The sequence below is a fragment of the Pantherophis guttatus genome, chromosome 1 (assembly GCF_059756535.1).
Source record: "Pantherophis guttatus breed Tessera chromosome 1, ASM5975653v1, whole genome shotgun sequence".
Classification (NCBI taxonomy): domain Eukaryota; kingdom Metazoa; phylum Chordata; class Lepidosauria; order Squamata; family Colubridae; genus Pantherophis; species Pantherophis guttatus.
Genome location: NC_142063.1, coordinates 51,715,974 through 51,735,785, shown reverse-complemented (window position 1 = coordinate 51,735,785; position 19,812 = coordinate 51,715,974). Strand labels below are relative to the sequence as shown.

The window sequence follows — 19,812 nt, the reverse complement described above, 5'->3', positions numbered from 1 at the left end:
GGTATTTACAAGACCACCTTCTGCCGCCAGTACCTTCCCACCGACCAGTATGCTCCCACAGAGAGGGGCTCCTCAGGGTGCCTTCTGCCAAACAATGTCGGCTGGCGGCCCCCGGGGGAGAGCCTTCTCTGTGGGGGCACCTACCCTCTGGAACGAGTTGCCCCCAGAGATACAGCGGATCCCGGATCTGCGTGCTTTCCGCCGTGCCTTAAAGACGTTTTTGTTTCATCAAGCCGGGCTGACCTGATCTAACTTTTTAAATTGTTTTAAAATGTTTTCTGAGGTTTTCGCGGGTGTTTGTATGTAGGTCTTTGGTTATTCGGGTTTTCTCCCACATAAAATTGGAGGTGTCTTGGCAACGTTTCGATGAAGTCTCATTCGTCATCTTCAGGCTGGTGTTTTCGGCTTCGTGCTTCTAGGAACATATATATATATATAGTTATATATATAAAATAATATAGTTTTAGCTGTGGGCCAAATTACTTTAATCGGTTTTTAATATTGTTTTAATTTTTGTATTTTCTGTATTTTATCTGCTGGGTGTTCACCGCCCCGAGTCCTTTGGGAGAAGGGCAGTATACATATATAATAAACATAAACAACATAAACATTATCTTTATAGCTATGATCATGTATTTATTTATTTATCTTTCCAAATGATCTAATCAATAATAGAACAAAATCCAACACAGTTCTCCTCTTTTGGAAGAGAAAAGATAAAAGTTAAATAAAGATGTCCAGGAGACAGAGTCAAAATGTGCCAGCAAAATGACATATTGATTTCTGGCAAAGGAGCAGACTGTAAATAAAAAAATATTCTTGGGACACAATTACAAAGTGCATAGCTGCTACAACAAGCAGAAAGCTCATTTTCTCCGACTGGAAGTTTATTCTGAAAGGGCGACTGATGCTTTTTAGAGCAGATGAACCTCTAGCTTTTGGAAAGCCATGCTATCCTTTTCTAAGTGAATAAGGTACATGTCCTCAGACTTTTACTTTTTTCATACTCAACAGTTTTTAGGAGGTTACAATCTGCATTCATCTCATTGTCATCAGGTCAGACAACCTAGAATTACAGGTCCAACCAAGAAGATATCTTCACTATGCTCAACTAAAGAAAGTCGTGGTTCATGAGTTCTCCTTCAGTCTGATGAAAGAGAAATTGCTGTAGAAATCTCCTTCAAGGGAAAGTGTTTTGGAACATTATTATGGGTAGAATTTGAAATTTTTGTGCTCGGTCAATTGTGAGTTGGCCAAGGGTATATGTGTGTGGGTGTATAAGTATATAGGTGTGCAGGCTTTCATATGGAATCAATAGTCTTGGTGGTTTGCTGTCTAAAGCTCCATGCTTCAATCTAAATACCAAGGGATGACATAGTCCCCCAATATCCTCTTCCTCCAAAGCCATTACATAACATTGACTTAGACTTGTCTTAGAAGTGGTTATAGCAGAAGTATCCATAACTTGGTAGAACTTGGTGCTAGTAAACTTGAGTAGTAGAATTTGTGCCTATCCTAAAATGACATAATCCAGAAGTACTCATTCATATTTGATACGGTTGGTTGGCTGGCAGGTAAAGAAAAGAAGGAGCACATGTTTTAACTTTTTCTACTTGGTCCACAATTCAGCTCTAAACCTCAACAAAGATTTGTCTGCAGTAAGGAAAAATGGTTGGAAAAACATGTACGTGCTTCTGTGGTTGTTATTTTTTTTAATGCACATCTACATGCCCTAGAGACAAAGTGGGGTGTGTAATCAATAAACAAGCAATCTAGATTCTCAGAGATGTGGGCTTTATTTATTTATTTCACTCCTAAGTAATATGTAATTTCTTCAGGCCAAGAAATAAATGGAAAGGGTTTAGGGGGATTTGCTTATCAGCAGAAAACCACCTAGCATTATATTCCTCCTGCTTTTGAGAAGGTACATTAAGGTTGGTTTAAGCTGCTGTGGTTCAATACTTTTCTTTCCTCTGTCAAGGTACCCTGAACAACAGACAAATTAATCCTTGCTTTTTCTTTTTTCTTTTTGTCCGCCTTAATTTCCCCTTCTCTTGACTCACTGCTTATTTTGTCCACCCTGCTAAAGGCTGAGGGAAGGAGAACATATGGGGCAGCTAAAGCCTAACCTCCTTGCTTTTCTCTTCCTCCTTTTCGTGGTCCTCCAAATGCTTTGAAATCAGATGAAAATTTCCAATATTTTACACAGTATGTGGAGCAGCAGCAGTTGGCTTTTACGTGATGATAGTAATGATAGCAATTATATTTCCCAGAGACTAATTTCATCTTACTGTGTGCATGTGTGTGTTCACACTCTGTTGTAAAAAAAAGAACAACATTTGATAGGAGACTTACTGTATTGGACACACAGAGTGCAAAAATGAAGGCTGATTTACTTTCCCTCTTATAACTTGTAGGGGTAGTTATTTAATCTCTCATCTGCTGGGGTAATGATTGAGGAGCTGATTTTGTTACAATAGGTAACTCTACTTGATATAATTTTGCAGTAGGTAAGGTTTTCATTTTTAAATCCAACAGGGAGTATATGTGCAGTGAATATCAGGGGTGGGAATTTTTCAGAAGGGAGGAGTGTTGGATTCTTTGTTGTTGTTAACTTTGGTTGATGTAGAGGATAAAGGGCATGCTGATTAATGACTAGCCCTCAGCTAATCAGGATCAAGGGTTTATAAGAAAGGGCATATTTTCTGTGATGAGGCCTCTTGCAGTTCCTTTTGTAACTAAAATGTGCACATCTAAAAATCTGCTTTTGGTATCTATTAGCTGCTCTTCAAGCAGAGTTTGTCAATCTGATCTGATCCACCCTGTCAATCCCAGAACTATCTATCTGCTGGGCCACATCCTGGGCTTTCCAATTTCTCTCATCATATCTCAAATGCCTGCTTTAGAGATGATGGCCACAGAGGATACTGTCTTGGCTTAATACTTTATGAATAATCCTAAAATAACCATGTATAGTGGTAACAGTCATTTCTTTGTGGCTTGTGTGAAAATTATCTTTCACCTGTCTTCAGATAATAATCAATCCATTTTTTAAAAAAAGATATGCTATTTCTAAGAAGAATTTTATTTTAGTGTTACCCAACCTGCCATCTTCCATCTACAAATAGGGATTCTTTGATTAAACCAAGGTAGCGACAATACAACTGGAGGCTGCCTATTAGCTTAAGGATCTATTTTTTGCTGCACATTTTTTCTAGGTCACTTTCATAAGTAACATTGAAATTGTTGGTTAACTTATAAATCTCTGCATGACATAAGATTTGCTTCCTTCTTTGTTATCTTTGTCAAGGAAAGAGAAATGGGAAATGTACTCTTGTTGATTCTCCTGGATGTCTCGGCAGCTTTTGATGTTATCAGTTAAAAACTCTTCTTTTGCAGAAGTTATCCAACTGAAATGTTAGTAGAAATGCTTAAAGAGGTTCCAGCCATACTTACATGGCCATCTCTATAATGTCTGTTTGACCCCATGATATTTATGTAAGATAACATTTTTAGTACCCAATGTGTTTTTTTAATGCAAATATATTTATTGAGTTTTAAAAGATTTACAATTATATTCCTGGGGAAATGCCTTTAAAATAATATATAAGAATATATTACCAATATATAATAAACCATCTACTTTACAAAAAATATCTTTATAACAAACTATTGAAATAATGTAATAAACTCAAGAACAGAATGCTGTCAAGAAAAAGCATTACATCATTAATTTCTACAAAAGACTGTAGGGAAAGTAAATGAAGGTAAAACCTTTATCATTTTGGCAATGGCTTACAGCTGGGACTTTAAAAAAAAATAAATCAAAGGCTCGATTTTGGCTGCTTAAGAGCCAAATGCAATCAAGGCCAGAGTTGAAAAATGCATTATCAATGATTCAAAGTGCAGATTGTGCAAAAAGGCAGATGACAATAGTAGATTATATACTCACCTACTGCAAAAAAGATCACATAAATTTATTATAAACAGCAACATAACATAATTGCCAAAATGATTCATTGAAACATCTGTAAAAATTATCAGTGCAGTAATGAAACAATGTAGTTGAACAATGTAGTTGAAAATTAGCAGGTTAAAATATTGTGGGATTTGAGAAATCTTTAGCTCATAACACACCAGATTTATCTGGGGTTGAAAAGAAGAAAGTGTGGATAATAGATGTGGCAATACCAGGAGATAGTAGAATAGAACACAAAGAATTGCAGGAGATCAAAAAGTATCAAATCTGAACATCCAATTATGGCTTAAACTGGCCATGGTGGTGCCAGTGGTTATCAGCACACTGGATGTCATACCAAAAATGTTGGATGCCACTTAGAAAATCTGCAGATTGACAAAATTTCTATCAATTAGAAATAGCACATTGCCTGGATCCACACATAAATTGCACTGATACATTCTAGGTTCTTGGAAAGGACTAAGTGCATAAAAGCCAACAACAGCTAAAGAATTTGCAGCTGTGATTTCACATTTTTGTATATACAGTAATAATAATGTAAACTTGTGTGCACAAATGGATTTTACTGTTTATCCCTCCTCCCCAGTAAAAAAAATCATATCAGTTGAGAGAATGTATTTCTAATTGTTCAGTTTAAACAAAATGTTATAACAAATAATTAAGTCCCTTATTATACAGGAGGGCTGGAAGAGGCAAAGAGAGAAGTGTTTAAATCAGAAATGAAATTAAAAATTAAGATGCAGCATTAAAGTAAAATAATATTATTACGAAATGTTACTTGGTACCAAGCTCATTTTGGAGTTTCATAAAACAACTGAGAAATTGTCAAGGAAGCTAAAATAATTTTTCCTATAATTCCAGGAAAGATGTTGCCCATTATCCAATTTGTATTAAATTTTTGCTTAAAGTGAAAAATTTAGTAATATATTAACTGGTATTATTTATTTATACCAGTGAAAGACAGAAGGCAAATAAAATCCAGCTTTAGATGTGCTCAAGTTTAAAACATAATGCTTAAATTTGCCTTTTGCTTAGGCGGAATGTTTCCTCTTGATAATTGAGATCATGTTCCAGGACATTTCCTTCTTCTTCAACCATTTGAGTCCAGCTTCTTAGTTAAATCTAATATATAATTTATTAATATAAGGTGAATTGAAATCTATACTACATTTATCCTAATTGACCATTGAAAACACAATTTTGATACTGATTTCTAATGAAGGTTAAGAAGTATGCAGAAGTATGATTATGGAAACAGTTTCTCAGGTAGCTAAAGGAATATAAGACAGATTTTAAAAAGGAAGTCAGCCATCAAGAGCATATTGTAGCACAATTTATCTGCTAGATTTGAGAAGCAGATATTTATAGGCCTTTCTCTTTTCATCCATCCTAAGAATGAGAACACATCATTCACTGGATGTGTTGTTTATAGTTTCATAAAGCTCTTCCATGACAGCTTTTATTTTATCTAGTGCTTAATACCCATAAAATCATCACATAGCAAATGAATGGAATAGTCATAGTCTAAACGGGACTGATTCCTATGGAATATTTTATAGATAGAGCCATTTTATTTGGAACAGTAGGTCAAAGGGTACAAATCTGCAGCATAAATTCTTATTTTGGGCTGTCAGAAAAAGGTAAAAGGTATGTAATGGCTCTGATTGAATTTTTCTATAGTAACTGGAATTCTCTCTCATGATTCAGTACATAACTATGGATACAGATATAGAATCCTCATCAGAAAGAAATTCTAAAAGCAAATAATTAGAAATTTAGAAACAATAATTCATTAGAGTCAGTTCCTTGAAGTGAGGGAATTTGAAGGTAAACCTCTCATAAATACTGAAAATTACAGACAAAGTATTCCTACATGATATCAACACTTTTTCAATAAGCCAAATAAATAGTAATAGTAAGAATAATGTAACATTTACAATTGATAGTTAATTGTATAAATTACAATCTATAAAATATAAATTGACTGCAATGGTATAGATTACAGTTGATTTATAATAAAAATCTTTTTGTTGTAAACACTGGGCTGAGTTATTTTGGTTCTGACATGTTTCTTCAAAAGAATAAAATACATATTTCAGAATATGTTACTGTGAAATATTTTCATGAAAAGGATAAACAGGCAAGCTTTATACATTCTGTTTGTCTCCCTTTTTTGCAAGTGAAAGCACTGCTTATTTTTATAAAACCTTCATTATTATTTCTATGAGTTAGTAGGTTTGTTTTTCTATTAGTTATTAAAATCAAATTTTAAACCTCTGCCTATTATTTGATGCTTACACTGAAAAAGATGAACCTTACTTAGTTTTCTCCATACTAACATTCAATAGCTCTTGAAGTACTGCAGCAAGAATCTTTTCAGGTTTCATTGGCAGTCTCAGGAACTCAGTTTACTATCTTTAATATTCAAAACATGAATTCCATCAATGAGAAGAGATGTCCATCCCCATTCCAATCTCAATTCAGTTTCAAGAAAGTCTTCAGAGGGCCAACAGGCAGGGAGAACAATACTCATGTTTTAATTTCCAATGCAAATTTGAGATTATTAAGGAAATCCCACAGAAATGTGGATTTCTATCTAATTTTTTCATTGGCCACTGAGGAACTATATTCAGAAAAATAAGAGATTTGTCTTGTTTTAATAGTTTATCAGTGGGAAGAAACAGTGGAAATAATTGCAGGTGCAATTATCTCTATTGAGATGTTTAAATATATAATATTGTCCAGAGAAAGAGACGATGCTTACAATGGACTAAAACAAGAGACAGAGTTATCTTTATTTCTAGTTCTCCAGAGGTTAATGAACCACATGGGTCAGCCTCTTCATAACCAAAGGAGAAGAATGCTGGTTCTGAAATTCAGTAAGAGGAGGCTTTTGTCTTCCCCAGTCATTGCACAGGTTGTAATTTAATTGAATGAAAGGATGTCATAACCAGATTCTCAAAGCACAATTCAGGAAGAGAATGAAAGCAGCCAGCCTTTTCTTCTCTTTTCTCATCCTAGCTGAAAAAGTACCAGTAGGAGGGACACAGGAGTGTATGTGAGAGAAGGCAGGTTTGCTTGCATATCGAATCCCAAGTCTGAGACTGCCATTAGGAGCTTCTGTAAATTGTTAGGTAAAGAACAGCTCCGGGCAGCCACAATGAGCCTGGTTTTCTACTGTGTATCCAACAGGATTTCTGATTGCATAGGAATCAGAACACTGTGGAATCTATACCTTTTATATACTGTTTACAGAACTGGAATAGCAAAGAGTAGGGAATGGCAGAATCAGACATTTGTTGAGATCATGTTGCCAAGGGCTGGATACTTTCATACTCTTGCACAATATGCCTGAGTCCAGAGGCTTCCACAAAACCCTCCTATTGGTCTCCATTAGTAATTCTACTAATTGGAGCAATTACGTGAAGGACTTACTACTGGGAAGGGAAGCCATTATACTTCTTAACACACCACAGTACATGCTGCTCTTTAATTAGAACAGTCACAGCCACTCACATGCTCAGAATTACTAGCTGAAAAGTTCATGGAACATGGGCTCTGACACACTCTTGATGTGGCCTCAGTTTTTTAGAGACAATAGTGCATCTGCCATGCATTACCATACCAGTGTCATAAGAGAGACAAATACTTTGCTTTTTTGTGGAATTTGAAATAAAATAGCCTTCATTTGATACTAGTACATTTTTACCAGGGACAGGTTCCAAATCCCATTGCTACCGGCTTGCTCTTGCGTGCACGCGGTGCTTCTGCACATGCCCAGAAGCATCCAGGCAGAGCCTGCCACCGCTGCTACTGGTTCGCCCAATCTGGTGTGAACCGGTAGCAACCCACCACTGATTTTTAGTTTCCAAACCATACCTACAGCTGGATTACACACTGCATATTATTTTTAGAAATATTGTGTATTTTTCTTGTGTAAATGCAATCATATCATGTATGATTATATGCATAACTATCTTATGAAGTATATTTTTATGTTTTAAATATTGTACCCATAAATTGATTAAAAGACTATTTAGTTATGCATCTAAGCCATTTTATTTATTCATTTGTTTATTATATTTTAATTTTTCCAGTTAACTGACTGGGGAAATTGTACAAAATTAGGTAACCTTTTTTATGGTACTATATGAAGTTTTCTAGAACTTGCTGATAGTCTCTACTATGGTGTAAGAATACTAACAGTACTAATTTGTCATTATATTTTTCAAAACAAGGGCCAAAACTCAGTACTAAACTCCCTGCTACATATATAGTAACTATTTTGTCTTTGGTATTTCCAGATATGGAGAGTTGTCTAGATAATACTAAACAAAATGAATCAGTGACAGAGTTTATGGCAATTTTCTATGTTTTTACATATGGGAAATATGTATTCTAGAAGTACCTTAGAACCATTTTAACATAATATGGAAAACAATGAATCACGTTACAGTAATTTAATGGAATCTTGGGCTAGAAAGACAACTGGACTTTCTTGGTTTTTTTCCTTGAAAACAACCAAGAAAGTCCAGTTGTATTTTGGAAAAGCATCTTTGGGGTAACAATGACCTGGATGGATGATTGAGAATCTCCATAAACATACAAAAAGAAAAAATAATGCCAACAGTCTAAATAATAAGAAAAATATGTGTCATAGAAATATCTGCTGTTCTTTTGAATATGATTCCCTTCATTTGATATTTGTTTCCATTTTTTTTCTTTTGTTCTTATTCCCATCAGACAACAGATGACCTCGTTTCTTCAGCAGAATGTTCTAACGATGATGAAGATTTCATTGAATGCGAGCAGAGTGTAGGTAAGCCAGGTCAGTCTTCTTTTTGGCTTGCTTTTTGCAATTGACAATGCCAATACATATATGTGGATCTGAATGTATACATATATATGTATGCTCATATATGTATACGTGACATATGTATATATGGATAGGAATGTGTACTAAATTGTCACTGTTTAAAGCCAAGCATCCAATCCCATGGAACTGGCAGGAGCAAAACATGAATGGGCCATCATGTTGAAAAGCCAACTTTTGAAAAAAAGAAAAGAAAAAGAAAACCAACTGTTTGAACTAGTGCCTGTTCAGTTTATTGTAAACCATTGTGCTATAAATTTGTAATGGTTTTTGAACTGGCTCTGGTGGGGAGAAAGGAAGCAGATTGACGATTTTTTCCTGAAATAATAATAAAGGTCTGACTATTAATTAACAAAAGAAATAGATAGAGAAAAAAGAGGTAGAACCATGGCTGTTTTTACATCTTTCTGACAGATATGAAAACATGCCTCAAAAGTTCTATTTGTCCATGGGATTTTAAAAGCGGTTAACATGGCAATGTATTTTTGCTAATACTGTACCCTGTTTATTTAACCAGTCTGAGGAGATTTAAACCACAGTGAATCTGCAACAATTATTACGCTCTGCCATGCTATCTGCAGCAATGATGCTTCAAAATGTATCCACTAAAATGCCAAAACTGATTAGAAAATTTTGAAATGGGCTCAATTTCTCCCTTTGAGCATAGATACATTTTGATAATTTTATGGCTTTGAGGCAGGGGAAATAGATATGACTGTGCAATATCCAGCAGGCAACTGCAGTCTACTTTATTTTTAAAAAAATAATTTTGTTTCGAGCTTTTCTTTAAGTTTCATTTATTTTTGAGGCTTGTTCTGAATTAAAATAGTTATCTAATAGAGAACAGAATTTCATCTAATTTTTGTGTGTGTTGTAAAAAGTTTTCTGCAAATCTGTCCTTAACCACAAAACACAAAACAAAAGTCTTCTTTCTTTTCTTTTCTTTTCTTTTGCTTTTGTTAGAAACAAACAAAAAAGACTGGGTGGGGTGGATAGGTTATTATATTATTTTGAAAAGCTTTATGTTTGCTAAAAATCAAACTTCAGATGGTTATGTTCATTGTTTCCTGAAGCATTTCAGATCAATACAGTAATAGTAATAGAAATCATCCAAAGCTAGCGCTTTCACATTTCTCTTCCACTACTCATATTCTGCTTGCATTTTGGGGTAAGACTTGCTCTGACAGTAGTAAAAACCATTGTGGTTTTGCATGTAGCTAGGAAGTTCTACAAAAAGGCTAGAGAGCCAGTTTGGTTTAGTGGTTAAGATACCTGACTAGAAACCGGGAGACTGTGTGTTCTAGTCCTGCCTTAGGCATGAAAACCAGCTGGGTCACTTTGAGCCAGTAACTTTCTCTCAGGCCATATCACCTCACGGAATTGTTGTTGAGGGAAAAATTGAAGGAGTATTAGCAATAGCACTTAGTCTTATATAATGCTGCACAGTGCTTTACAGCATTATCTGAGCAGTTTACAATGTCAGCATTGCCCCCCAAACAATCTGGGTCTGATTTTATCAACCTCCGAATGATGGAATCTTGAACTGGTCAGGATTGAACTCCTGGCAATGAGCAGAGTTAGCCTGCAATACTGCATTCTAACCACTGCACCACCACAGCTCCTTTGATATATTTGCTGCCTTGAATTATTTATAAACATAATAAGGATGGAAAATGAATGAATGAATGAATGAACGAACAATCTTAAGCAACACAGATTTAACATTTAACATTGGCATTCATGTTGTTGACGTACAATTCAGTACAAACTGAGTTCAAGATGCTCCTTTCCTAACATTCTTCTTTGTTTCTCGGCCCTGTTCTGCTGGAATAAAGAATGGCATTTATGAAAACAAAAGTCATAGGTCTTAAAGTGGTGATTTACAAACCTCATGTGGCAGGGATTTGTGAGTTTTGTGAGATCCTTCAGTAGGGCCGTGCTGGAGAATTTCTCCTATAGAATGAGCTCTTTGAGGTTCTTTCTTGTGACTGATCATGTTTTTCAGCTTTTCTTGGCACTCCTATTGTAACTTCATCCATCACACTTGCACAGATATGCTGTCTGCAAGAAAAAAAATAATAATAAGGATGGCTATTCAAAAATGGATCTGAATCTTTTATACCAGATCCCAACTTGGTCTTTTGTTTAGTCTTCAACAAGATTCAGTAACAGTTAGATTGTGAGTTTCATGTAGAAAGAGCTCAATATATATATTCAAATATATATTTGAAACCCACTGCTAATTTTTATGAGTCTGTTAATTTTTTTCTTTTTCTCTAATTCCTACTACATTTGCACTTAAACCAGAAGCCTTTTTTGCCCTTTATCAGTCTGTTCCTCTTATCCATCACCTGAAGACATGTTGTGAAGTCAGTATCATTATTTCTTCCATGGTGATGCATTGCAGTCTTTAGGACCTTGAGACGTGGCATCAGTGAATGAATCAAGTTACTACAAATGTAGGAAGTGCCTGTTCATCCATAAAGAAGCATAGTTTAGAAACATAGAGTCCTGCCATACAACTACTGAGAGAAAAAGAACTTCAAATTACATTAAAATGGCCACTAAATTATGCTTTGATCATTGTCCCCTGGTTGATAAAACTTCTAGAACCTTCTATTTTAATTTTTTAAAACTTCTCAACACATTCCTTTTTTTAAAAAAAGTTTTAAAATAAATGCTTCCAGCTTGTTTCAGCCACTGATATATTTTCAGTGCCATTCCTCTTGTTGATAGGACGTGCTAGAAAATTTGAATCATATGGAATCTTTTTAGCTTTAAAGGCTATATGTATACTGGATGTTAAGTCTGGCATCACAAAGGAATCTAAATGTTCCAAGTGTGCATGAACATGTATGCATTTATTAATGTGCATATACAAGCATTGCATGCACACACAAATGAAGACTCTCTTTCAAAGAATCTTAAAGTAGCAATTATCTCTATTATGTCTCTGCTTTGATTTATCAACATTGAAGTTGCTGCTGATTATCTGACATGTACTATTTCTGGAAGATCCAGCATATCATCTGGTAATTTTCTTCCAAGCATTAGGAGAAATCTGTGTCCTCTGGGCTTTCAGTAAAAAGTTATTTTTTAAAAAAGTATTCTTCTTCCAAGTTCTTGGCAAGGTGTAGTTATTAGGATGGTATAGAATACAAATTGATGGCTTGATTCGAAGGACATTTGATTAACTTACACATTCTAATTAAATCTGTTAACAGAATGTTCAAAGCATTGAATGAGTTCCCTGCAAATTACTTTTTTTAATTTATTGATTTAAATTAATTTTTTAATTCAGATATTCAATATGTCATTTCCAAAAATCGATGCCAGTATTTTTAAGCTGGGATGAGACACTTTCTATATTAGCACATTCTCTGCATATTTGCTGGACAATTTGGAGGCTGCTAGGTTTCATCCCAGCACAGAATACTTTAAAAATATATTAAACCACTGAAGTTATCTGGCTGAAATTTTACTGGGAAAAAGTATTGTAAAAGATTCATCATTTTAGCTATTTTCATCCAGATCTGTCAAAACAGAATCAGCTGAAAATATTCAGTATTTTACTGCTTTATAACTAATGATTTGATTTTTTTTCAAACTGCTTTGAATTGAATCTTGTTGCTTTCCAATTTCAATTTCAAATTGAATTACATCATATACATAAAATTTTAATACAAATCAGATCTTGGATTAATTATGTATCTTTATTAGTAATTTAGATCCCACTCAGTGTAGAATCCAAGAAACTGATCTTCATAAATCTGTGTATACTTTATCAGGTTAACTAGGATCCTTTCTCTTTCCTACTTTCTTACTTTCTTTCCACTGGGAGAAAATTGTTTATGTATCATTCATTAAAATATGCATCTAAGTTATGTACTTTCTTCTAAGAAACTTAATAAAGATGGGCAGCATATAAATTGAATGAATGAATGAAGGAAGGAACAAACAAACAAACAAACAAACAAACAAATAAATAAATAAATAAATAAATAAATAAATAAAATGATGATATCTTGAAGAAACCCAAAAGATTTTTTCTTGATAAGAATTTGCATATACTAATATTCTGTAGCAATAAAAAGAAACAAAATATAGCATGTAAAAAATATGACAACTTAGAAGCTGTGCTGCTTTTTCGTCACTATTTCTTTGGTTACAAAGGTTAACCCTTGCTGAAGCACTTGCATGGAATGGTAATCATTTTGATAAGTGTGCTAGTGCGTGTTTCTCAATTATTCTTGGTTATAGGAGCAATTGTACCACTAGACAAACAAAAGATAATGGAGATAGCCAGAGAAGCCCATGCCCTGCTATTCCTTCAGTCCCTAGCCATTCTCATTTCGTGTTCCCCAGATAATAGCATTACAAGTGTCAGATAAACTGCCCTGCAGCCCCTAAACTAGCTGTGTTCATTAGTATCAGAGTACTCTGTGGCATTTTCAAGGTTGAAATGTGATTCAACTGCCAGTCCAGTCAGCTTCTGTACATGGAATGGAATACAAACTGAAAGAAAACTTGGCTTAGCTTCTTGGCGCTTTTTCCTAACCAAATCAATTCACACATCCCACCTGTCACTTGATTAGCACCATTTACAGACCTAGTTACCTGGCTTTTCAGAGGAACAAGCCAAATAACTCATAAATTAATTAAGCATGGCTATTTAGTGAGGCAAAATCAAGTGAGAACCAAGGAGCAGCACACACTAGCATTCATAGTTACTTGATCTCATTAAATTCTGCTAGTGCAAAGGTTACCTCTGTGCTAAAGGGACATTCAGCTGACCTATGCAAAGGCAAAAAATAATTAATATTGAGCTTCATCCAGAAGATTTTTTTTCAAGAACAGCAAACTGAAAAAAATGAGATGAAGGAGAAAAATACCAATCAAGAGCTTATTTGTCTGATAACTAGATTCACAAGTCATTTGTTTTGTAGATCATCTAAATAAATGTCCAGATCAGGGGCGGGTTTCAAAATGTGTCGTTACCAGTTCGCTCGGGGGCATGCGTGTGCTCACTCATGCGCGCGATGCTTCTGTGCATGCTCAGAAGCGGGTGGGCAGAGCCTCCATCGCTATCAGTTCGCCAGATCCGGGGCAAACCGGTAGCAACCCCACTGGTCCAGATCCTATAGCTCCTTTTCTGGAGCACTGAACAGACCATTTATAATTTCTGAATATATAGATATCAAAACTGGAGACCAAGTTGAAAAGCACAACTACTTAAAAAAGGATTATGTTATAGCCAACATTGTTCATGAGAACTTCCAAGCTACATGTACATGTCTTTATGTCTACAAGAAATAAACAAAATAGCAAGTTTTACTCCTTTTTCATGCAAATGTCTTATAGGGTTCCTTTAATTAAATTTGCATTTATTACTCTTTAACTTGTCCTTTCCAAGCCCCAAAAGCCCCTCTCAAGGATCTAATATTTATATGTATACTATATACTGTGTGTGTATGTGTGTGCATGCACATGTATATGCACACATACAGTATTTTTGCTTAGAATGAATTAAAACTGAATTGATAAGTAGCCGTCATCACCTAATCTTCATGATTTCATCTAATTTGTCATCTACTAAAGTGGAGAGAGATGCATGATATGTTAATTAGTGTGCAAAGCATGTGAAATTTATAGAGCAATTTTTTATGTGATGTTAAATTTTGGTTTCATTTGATTAAGTGATATTTCAATTTTCCAGTTATCCTTGGGGAGGGCTGGGGCAGAGGGAATAAAAATTCTCTCTATATATATCTTTAATGTCTGCATGATTAGCCCTGGTCACATAAAATATTTAAGTTGATTGTATATATTGGAATAACATTTTCTGTCATTTCACCTCATTTTGTGCCGCATGAATTTTTGGTGGTTGATCATTCTTTATATAGATATATAAAACGTGTGGTACTACATTACCATTTCTTTTAATTTGAAAGTATTTGATGCATTCTTTTTTTAAAATAAAATTATTTCTGGAATAATTCCAATGAAATAATAATTCTACTCAAGAGAAATATAGATCTGCAATCAAACCAAGGCAACAAAATCTTTTCTTGCCATCTAAATAACCTAAATTTTGATAATGAAATAAATTCACCCAAGAAAGTTGTGTGCTAAAGAATGAAGTTTCTTGCTTCCTCTTCATTTTTATTATTACCTTATTCCCACCTTTCTTCCCCTCTTCTTGTGTGGAGTGCCTCCTTTTTGCCTTCTTTTTAGATGTTCTTTGACTTTGAGAAAGACATATCAGATGACAAGTCCCTCTAAAAGCCTCCTCAAAATCTCCAGCATATTCCCCGCATACAAATAGTTGATGGCATAAAAAGAATTTTATTGCAAGTGCAGAATATCTGTCATATACACTTTATTTCTTTTGGAGTTAGTGCAAAAACACATCTTTGTGGCATGAAATAATTAGCTGACATAGCTACCCATTTATGGCCTTCATTAATTAGTGCATGGTTGTGGTAATGCCATCTTGTTTCATCAGAGTGATGTGCTCAGGCTAACCTAGCAATTCTAATTTTGTGGTCCAGTTGGAGGGAAATATTTATTTACATTTTAAAATACGTTTTAGATAAGTTTATTTTCTTTTTGGCTAATTTGTGCAAATATCATTGGCTATTTCAGCAGCCCCAATTTTTATATTTATTTACTTTTTTAAAAAAAATAAGTTATTTTGCTTTTCTCCTTCCCTCCCAACTTACCCCCACCCAATAGCACTCCTATATCTTCTTTATGTTCATCTGTCATATTTTTGTGTCTTGGAACTCACCGTTCTTGTGTTGTGCGATTCTGTTCTCTGTTTGTATGATGTTCTAATTCCTCACACTCACTTCCTTTCCTGCCTACTTTTTCCTTCCCTTTCAATCTTTCCTTGAAGAAATTTCACAAAAGGGCAAAGATATTTAATATCTCCAACACTGATGCTTGAATTGTAGAGGGGTATAATAACTTTGGAAAAATTGTATGACTTGGAACTTATAAATATTTGAATAAGTTTGAATCTGTATTATTCCACTACTAAAAAGACAGCTTCTTTGTGGGGAACAAAGTAAAATGGATTTTACACAGTGCTTGCAACTCATCCAAAGGTTTTCAAGTATATATTTTAATATTAATAGTAATATAAAATACTACAAAATGCATTTTAATTTTATTTATCAAATTTTTCAAACCAGCTATCTTTTTACTATTATAGTAATAACAGAAATATAAAATACTACAAAATGCATTTTTTAATTTTATTTTTTAAAATACCTATCTCTCTTACAGGGAGATTTAACTGGGATTTAAATACAATCCACAGACTAACCATATCATCAAAAGTACAACAGTGAAACTAATTTTACTCAAATGATCTCTGGAGAATCCAGTAAACAGAATTTTAGGTAGACCAGAGTATTGTTTTAACAATTTGTTTGCTAAATTAGAACAATTACTAAAAATTGAGTAATTTGGAAGTATATAAATCTGGTGTTAATTTTATTCTTTATATGTTAGTCAAAGATGTTTACCCTAACTAAATGTTTAAGGCAGAAAAAAGGTAGAAGCAGATATGAGGAAATGAGAGGAGGCAATGTTGTCAAATTGATAGTGTTTTGTGAATGAAGTTGAGTGTTGCACTGTCAGAAAACACCAGTTTGTGTGCTTTGCTTATAGGACAAGTTGGCCGAAATTTCTAATTCTTTTCCATAGTTTTACTAACCTAAAGCCAGACTAGTTGTGCAGTTAAGCTGGCAGTTTTGGAGTAAACTGCACATTTAGGTTTAGGTAACTATAGACATGTAATCAAAGCTCCTAAACATTTTTCAATGTAGTTCACTCTTTACACATAATTTCTGTTTGGAAATGGATGTTAGTTTTGGGTATTTTTTTTAAATTTATGAACAAATGTTGTCTAATAATGAATGTGTGTGATTTATTCCACTTGGTTTCATAGCAATCCCTCCTGAGTCATCTCAAATGCCATTCCAGAGGGTCTCCCACACTTAAGGGCAACTTTACAGTGGTGGACAGACTGCAGTGGAAAGGAAGAAAACAGGAAAGCTTTCTCTAGAAGTATTGGATTGCAACTCCCAAGGTTCCAGTCAGTTCAGCCAATGATGAGGAATTGTAGAACTCATAATCTAACAGACTAAATAGATTAAAGAAGACTAATCTAAATATTTCTGCTATCTCTATATAATGTCATCACTTTTTTTCATAATAATAACATTATCAGTGCTATATAAATTCCAGTAAGATAGCTTTCTTCCTTTTATGTATTTGGTTAAAGGAGATTTACATAGCACTAGCACTTTAGGAAAAATTGTTGCTATATATATATATATATACACACACACACATACACACACACACATACATACATACATACATACATACATATGTAGGTCTTTGGTTATTCGGGTTTTCTCCTGCATCAAATTGGAAGTCTCTTGGTGACATTTCGACGAAGTCTCATTCGTTGAAACGTTGCCAAGACACTTCCAATTTGGCGCGGGAGAAAACCCGAATAACCAAAGACCTACATACAAACACCCGCGAAAACCTCAGAAAACAAATGTGTGTGTGTGTGTGTGTGTGTGTGTGTGTGTGTGTATTAATTTCTTTCAGAATTTATTAATTATCCATCTGGTAATAATAAATATAGGATGCTATGAAATTTAAAATAATGAAAACAAATACAATTAAACTCACTGAGAGAGCAGTTCTAGATAGGTGATAAATTCATTTGATTCTTAATGCAGATCTAATTAGTTTGCTGTTACAAATGTATATACAGAGAGAACATATTCATATATATCAAGACTGGCAACTTTCCCACATTTTTTCTCAAACTCAAAATGATGAATACAAAAAAAATGAATTTAATAGGAACTGTATTTTGAAAATTGATGAGAAATATGCATATCAGGGAAAATATGTACAGGTGTGCAGATATTACTACAATTATTTGGGGCAGGCAGTTATTGCAGTGATCAGAAGCACAAAGCAATGTGAGAAAAGTTGTATTATATATTCAGGTATGACCAGGAGTTCCTTTTTTTCTGAGTTTTGTCTTTTTTATTTTGTGGGTTGGTAACAATTTTCTAAGTTCTCATTTTGATTTTAATAAAGTTCAGGACTTTAGGACTTATACCATAGTTTTTCCATGCTTCCCATCTCAGAATGGGAAGGAACAGTGCTAACTTTTGACAATTGCGCTAATTGTGCTAACAAAATTAGGATAGGAAAATAAAAGAGGATGCAATTTAATGCTAGGTAACTTGCAATCAAGAGAAAAGAAATAAGAACAACCAAGTAAGAAAACAATAAATAAGATAACAACTAAATAAATCACAGTTTGATGTAGAAGTAAAGGCACCAGGCTAAAAACCAGGAGACTGTGAATTGTAGTTGTGCCATAGGCACAAAACCAGCTGGGTGAACTTGAGCCACTCACTTTCTCCTAGCCCTAGGAAGCAGTCAATGGCAAACCACTTTTGAAAATGTTGCCAAGAAAACTGCAGGACTTGCCCAGGGAGTGGCCTGGAATTGAAGGCACACACAAGAAAGAAAAGCAGGTATTTTTAAAGAAATGACATTTTCCAATGAAAAAAGAAACATTTTTGACAGGTTTTTTCCCCTTTTATCTGCCTGTTTATTTATTTCAATTGGTACACTCCCCAACTCATGAGAACTGCAAAACAGCAAAAACAATGCAACAATAGACCAAAAAAATAAAGTTGGCAAAACTGAGCAGCAACAAACATACACTTATTGTAATGATTACATCCATCTTAGTCGAAGGCCTGGACAAACAGCCAGGTCTTCATGGCCCCTCTGAAATGCCAGTAAAATGAGAACTCGGGTAAAACTTCATTCCAAAGGGCAAGTGCTGCAACAGACAAGGCAGACTTCCAGGTCTGATAGGTGATATTGTTTGATGGAAGGAACCCAGAACATATCAAGCCTGCTGGATTAAAACAGCCAGACAGATAATAAAAGAGATAGGTGATCCCTCAAGTAGCTGATCCTATGCCATGTAAGACATTATAGGTAACAGCAACATGAATCACACCCAGAAGCAAACTCACAGAGCAAAGATGTTACATGACATACTGAAGCATGTCCATCACTGTTTACTGTAAACAGTGAACAAGTCGAAGCTTCTGGATGATCTTCAAGAGGAGGCCCATGTAGACCTCATTTCAATAACCAAGTTGTAAGCTGACAACATTGACTGAATGTGTGATGGGCTTCCCAATTTAGGAAGGGGCACAATGGCATACCAGATAAAGGCTTCCTTGGCCACAACTGCCACCTTCTCATTGAACAGGAGCTGTGAAACCAACACATTCCCCAGTTTGTACACCACTCTTGAATGGGGACATGCCCAGACCTGGGTGGCCCAAACACCCACAGCCTCTCTGTCTAGGACTGAATTGGAGACAGAACCTCCCCTTCCACTATAGTAAATTAACTATATGTGACTATAGATACAATACATAGTAGGAAAGTATAACACATATTTGCAAAGGAAAGAAAAATATTCCAACACTTATGATATACTTTGGATCTTATTATTAAAAGAAAAGCCTTTAAATTCATAGAGAGTTTTGAAAGAGAGATTTTGAAAGAGAGATTTGAAAGCACAGTTGGTAAGTTGGGTTGATAAAATGATCAGCACCATTTTCATAACCAGAAAATGTCATAAACGTACAAGATCAGAGGAAGGAGGATAATTATAGAAATTGTATAATGGAGGGGGAAAAAGGTAGGCTTTCTTTCCAAAATTGCTCTGTCAACAATTAGAATATCTTGAAATCGAATCATCTGAGATCTGCAATTAAATTAAATTTAGCCAATTCTTGTTTGGATTCTTCTTAACTTGGATTGGAAACAAACATAATAGTATGAAGTATTGCAACTAACTGCATGAAAAGCTTCAAATAAGGCTATC

General features: G+C 34.7%; 1 protein-coding gene across 34 annotated transcripts in view; it reads left to right on the top strand.

Annotated features, from left to right (window-relative positions):
• Positions 1-19,812, top strand: part of NRXN3 (neurexin 3) — a 1,299,896-nt gene that overhangs the window by 1,248,992 nt on the left and 31,092 nt on the right. For 24 of the 34 annotated variants that reach the window (XR_009621379.2, XR_015728806.1, XM_060687369.2 and 21 more), the window contains one exon: positions 8,723-8,807. Coding sequence is in view for 31 of the 34 variants with exons in the window: in XM_060687369.2 (XP_060543352.2) it covers positions 8,723-8,807 (85 nt within the window). In the remaining 3 variants the exon portion in view is untranslated. The remainder of the gene's footprint in view (positions 1-8,722; positions 8,808-19,812) is intronic. The other 10 variants (XR_015728807.1, XM_060687385.2, XM_060687382.2 and 7 more) reach the window with 1 other exon arrangement.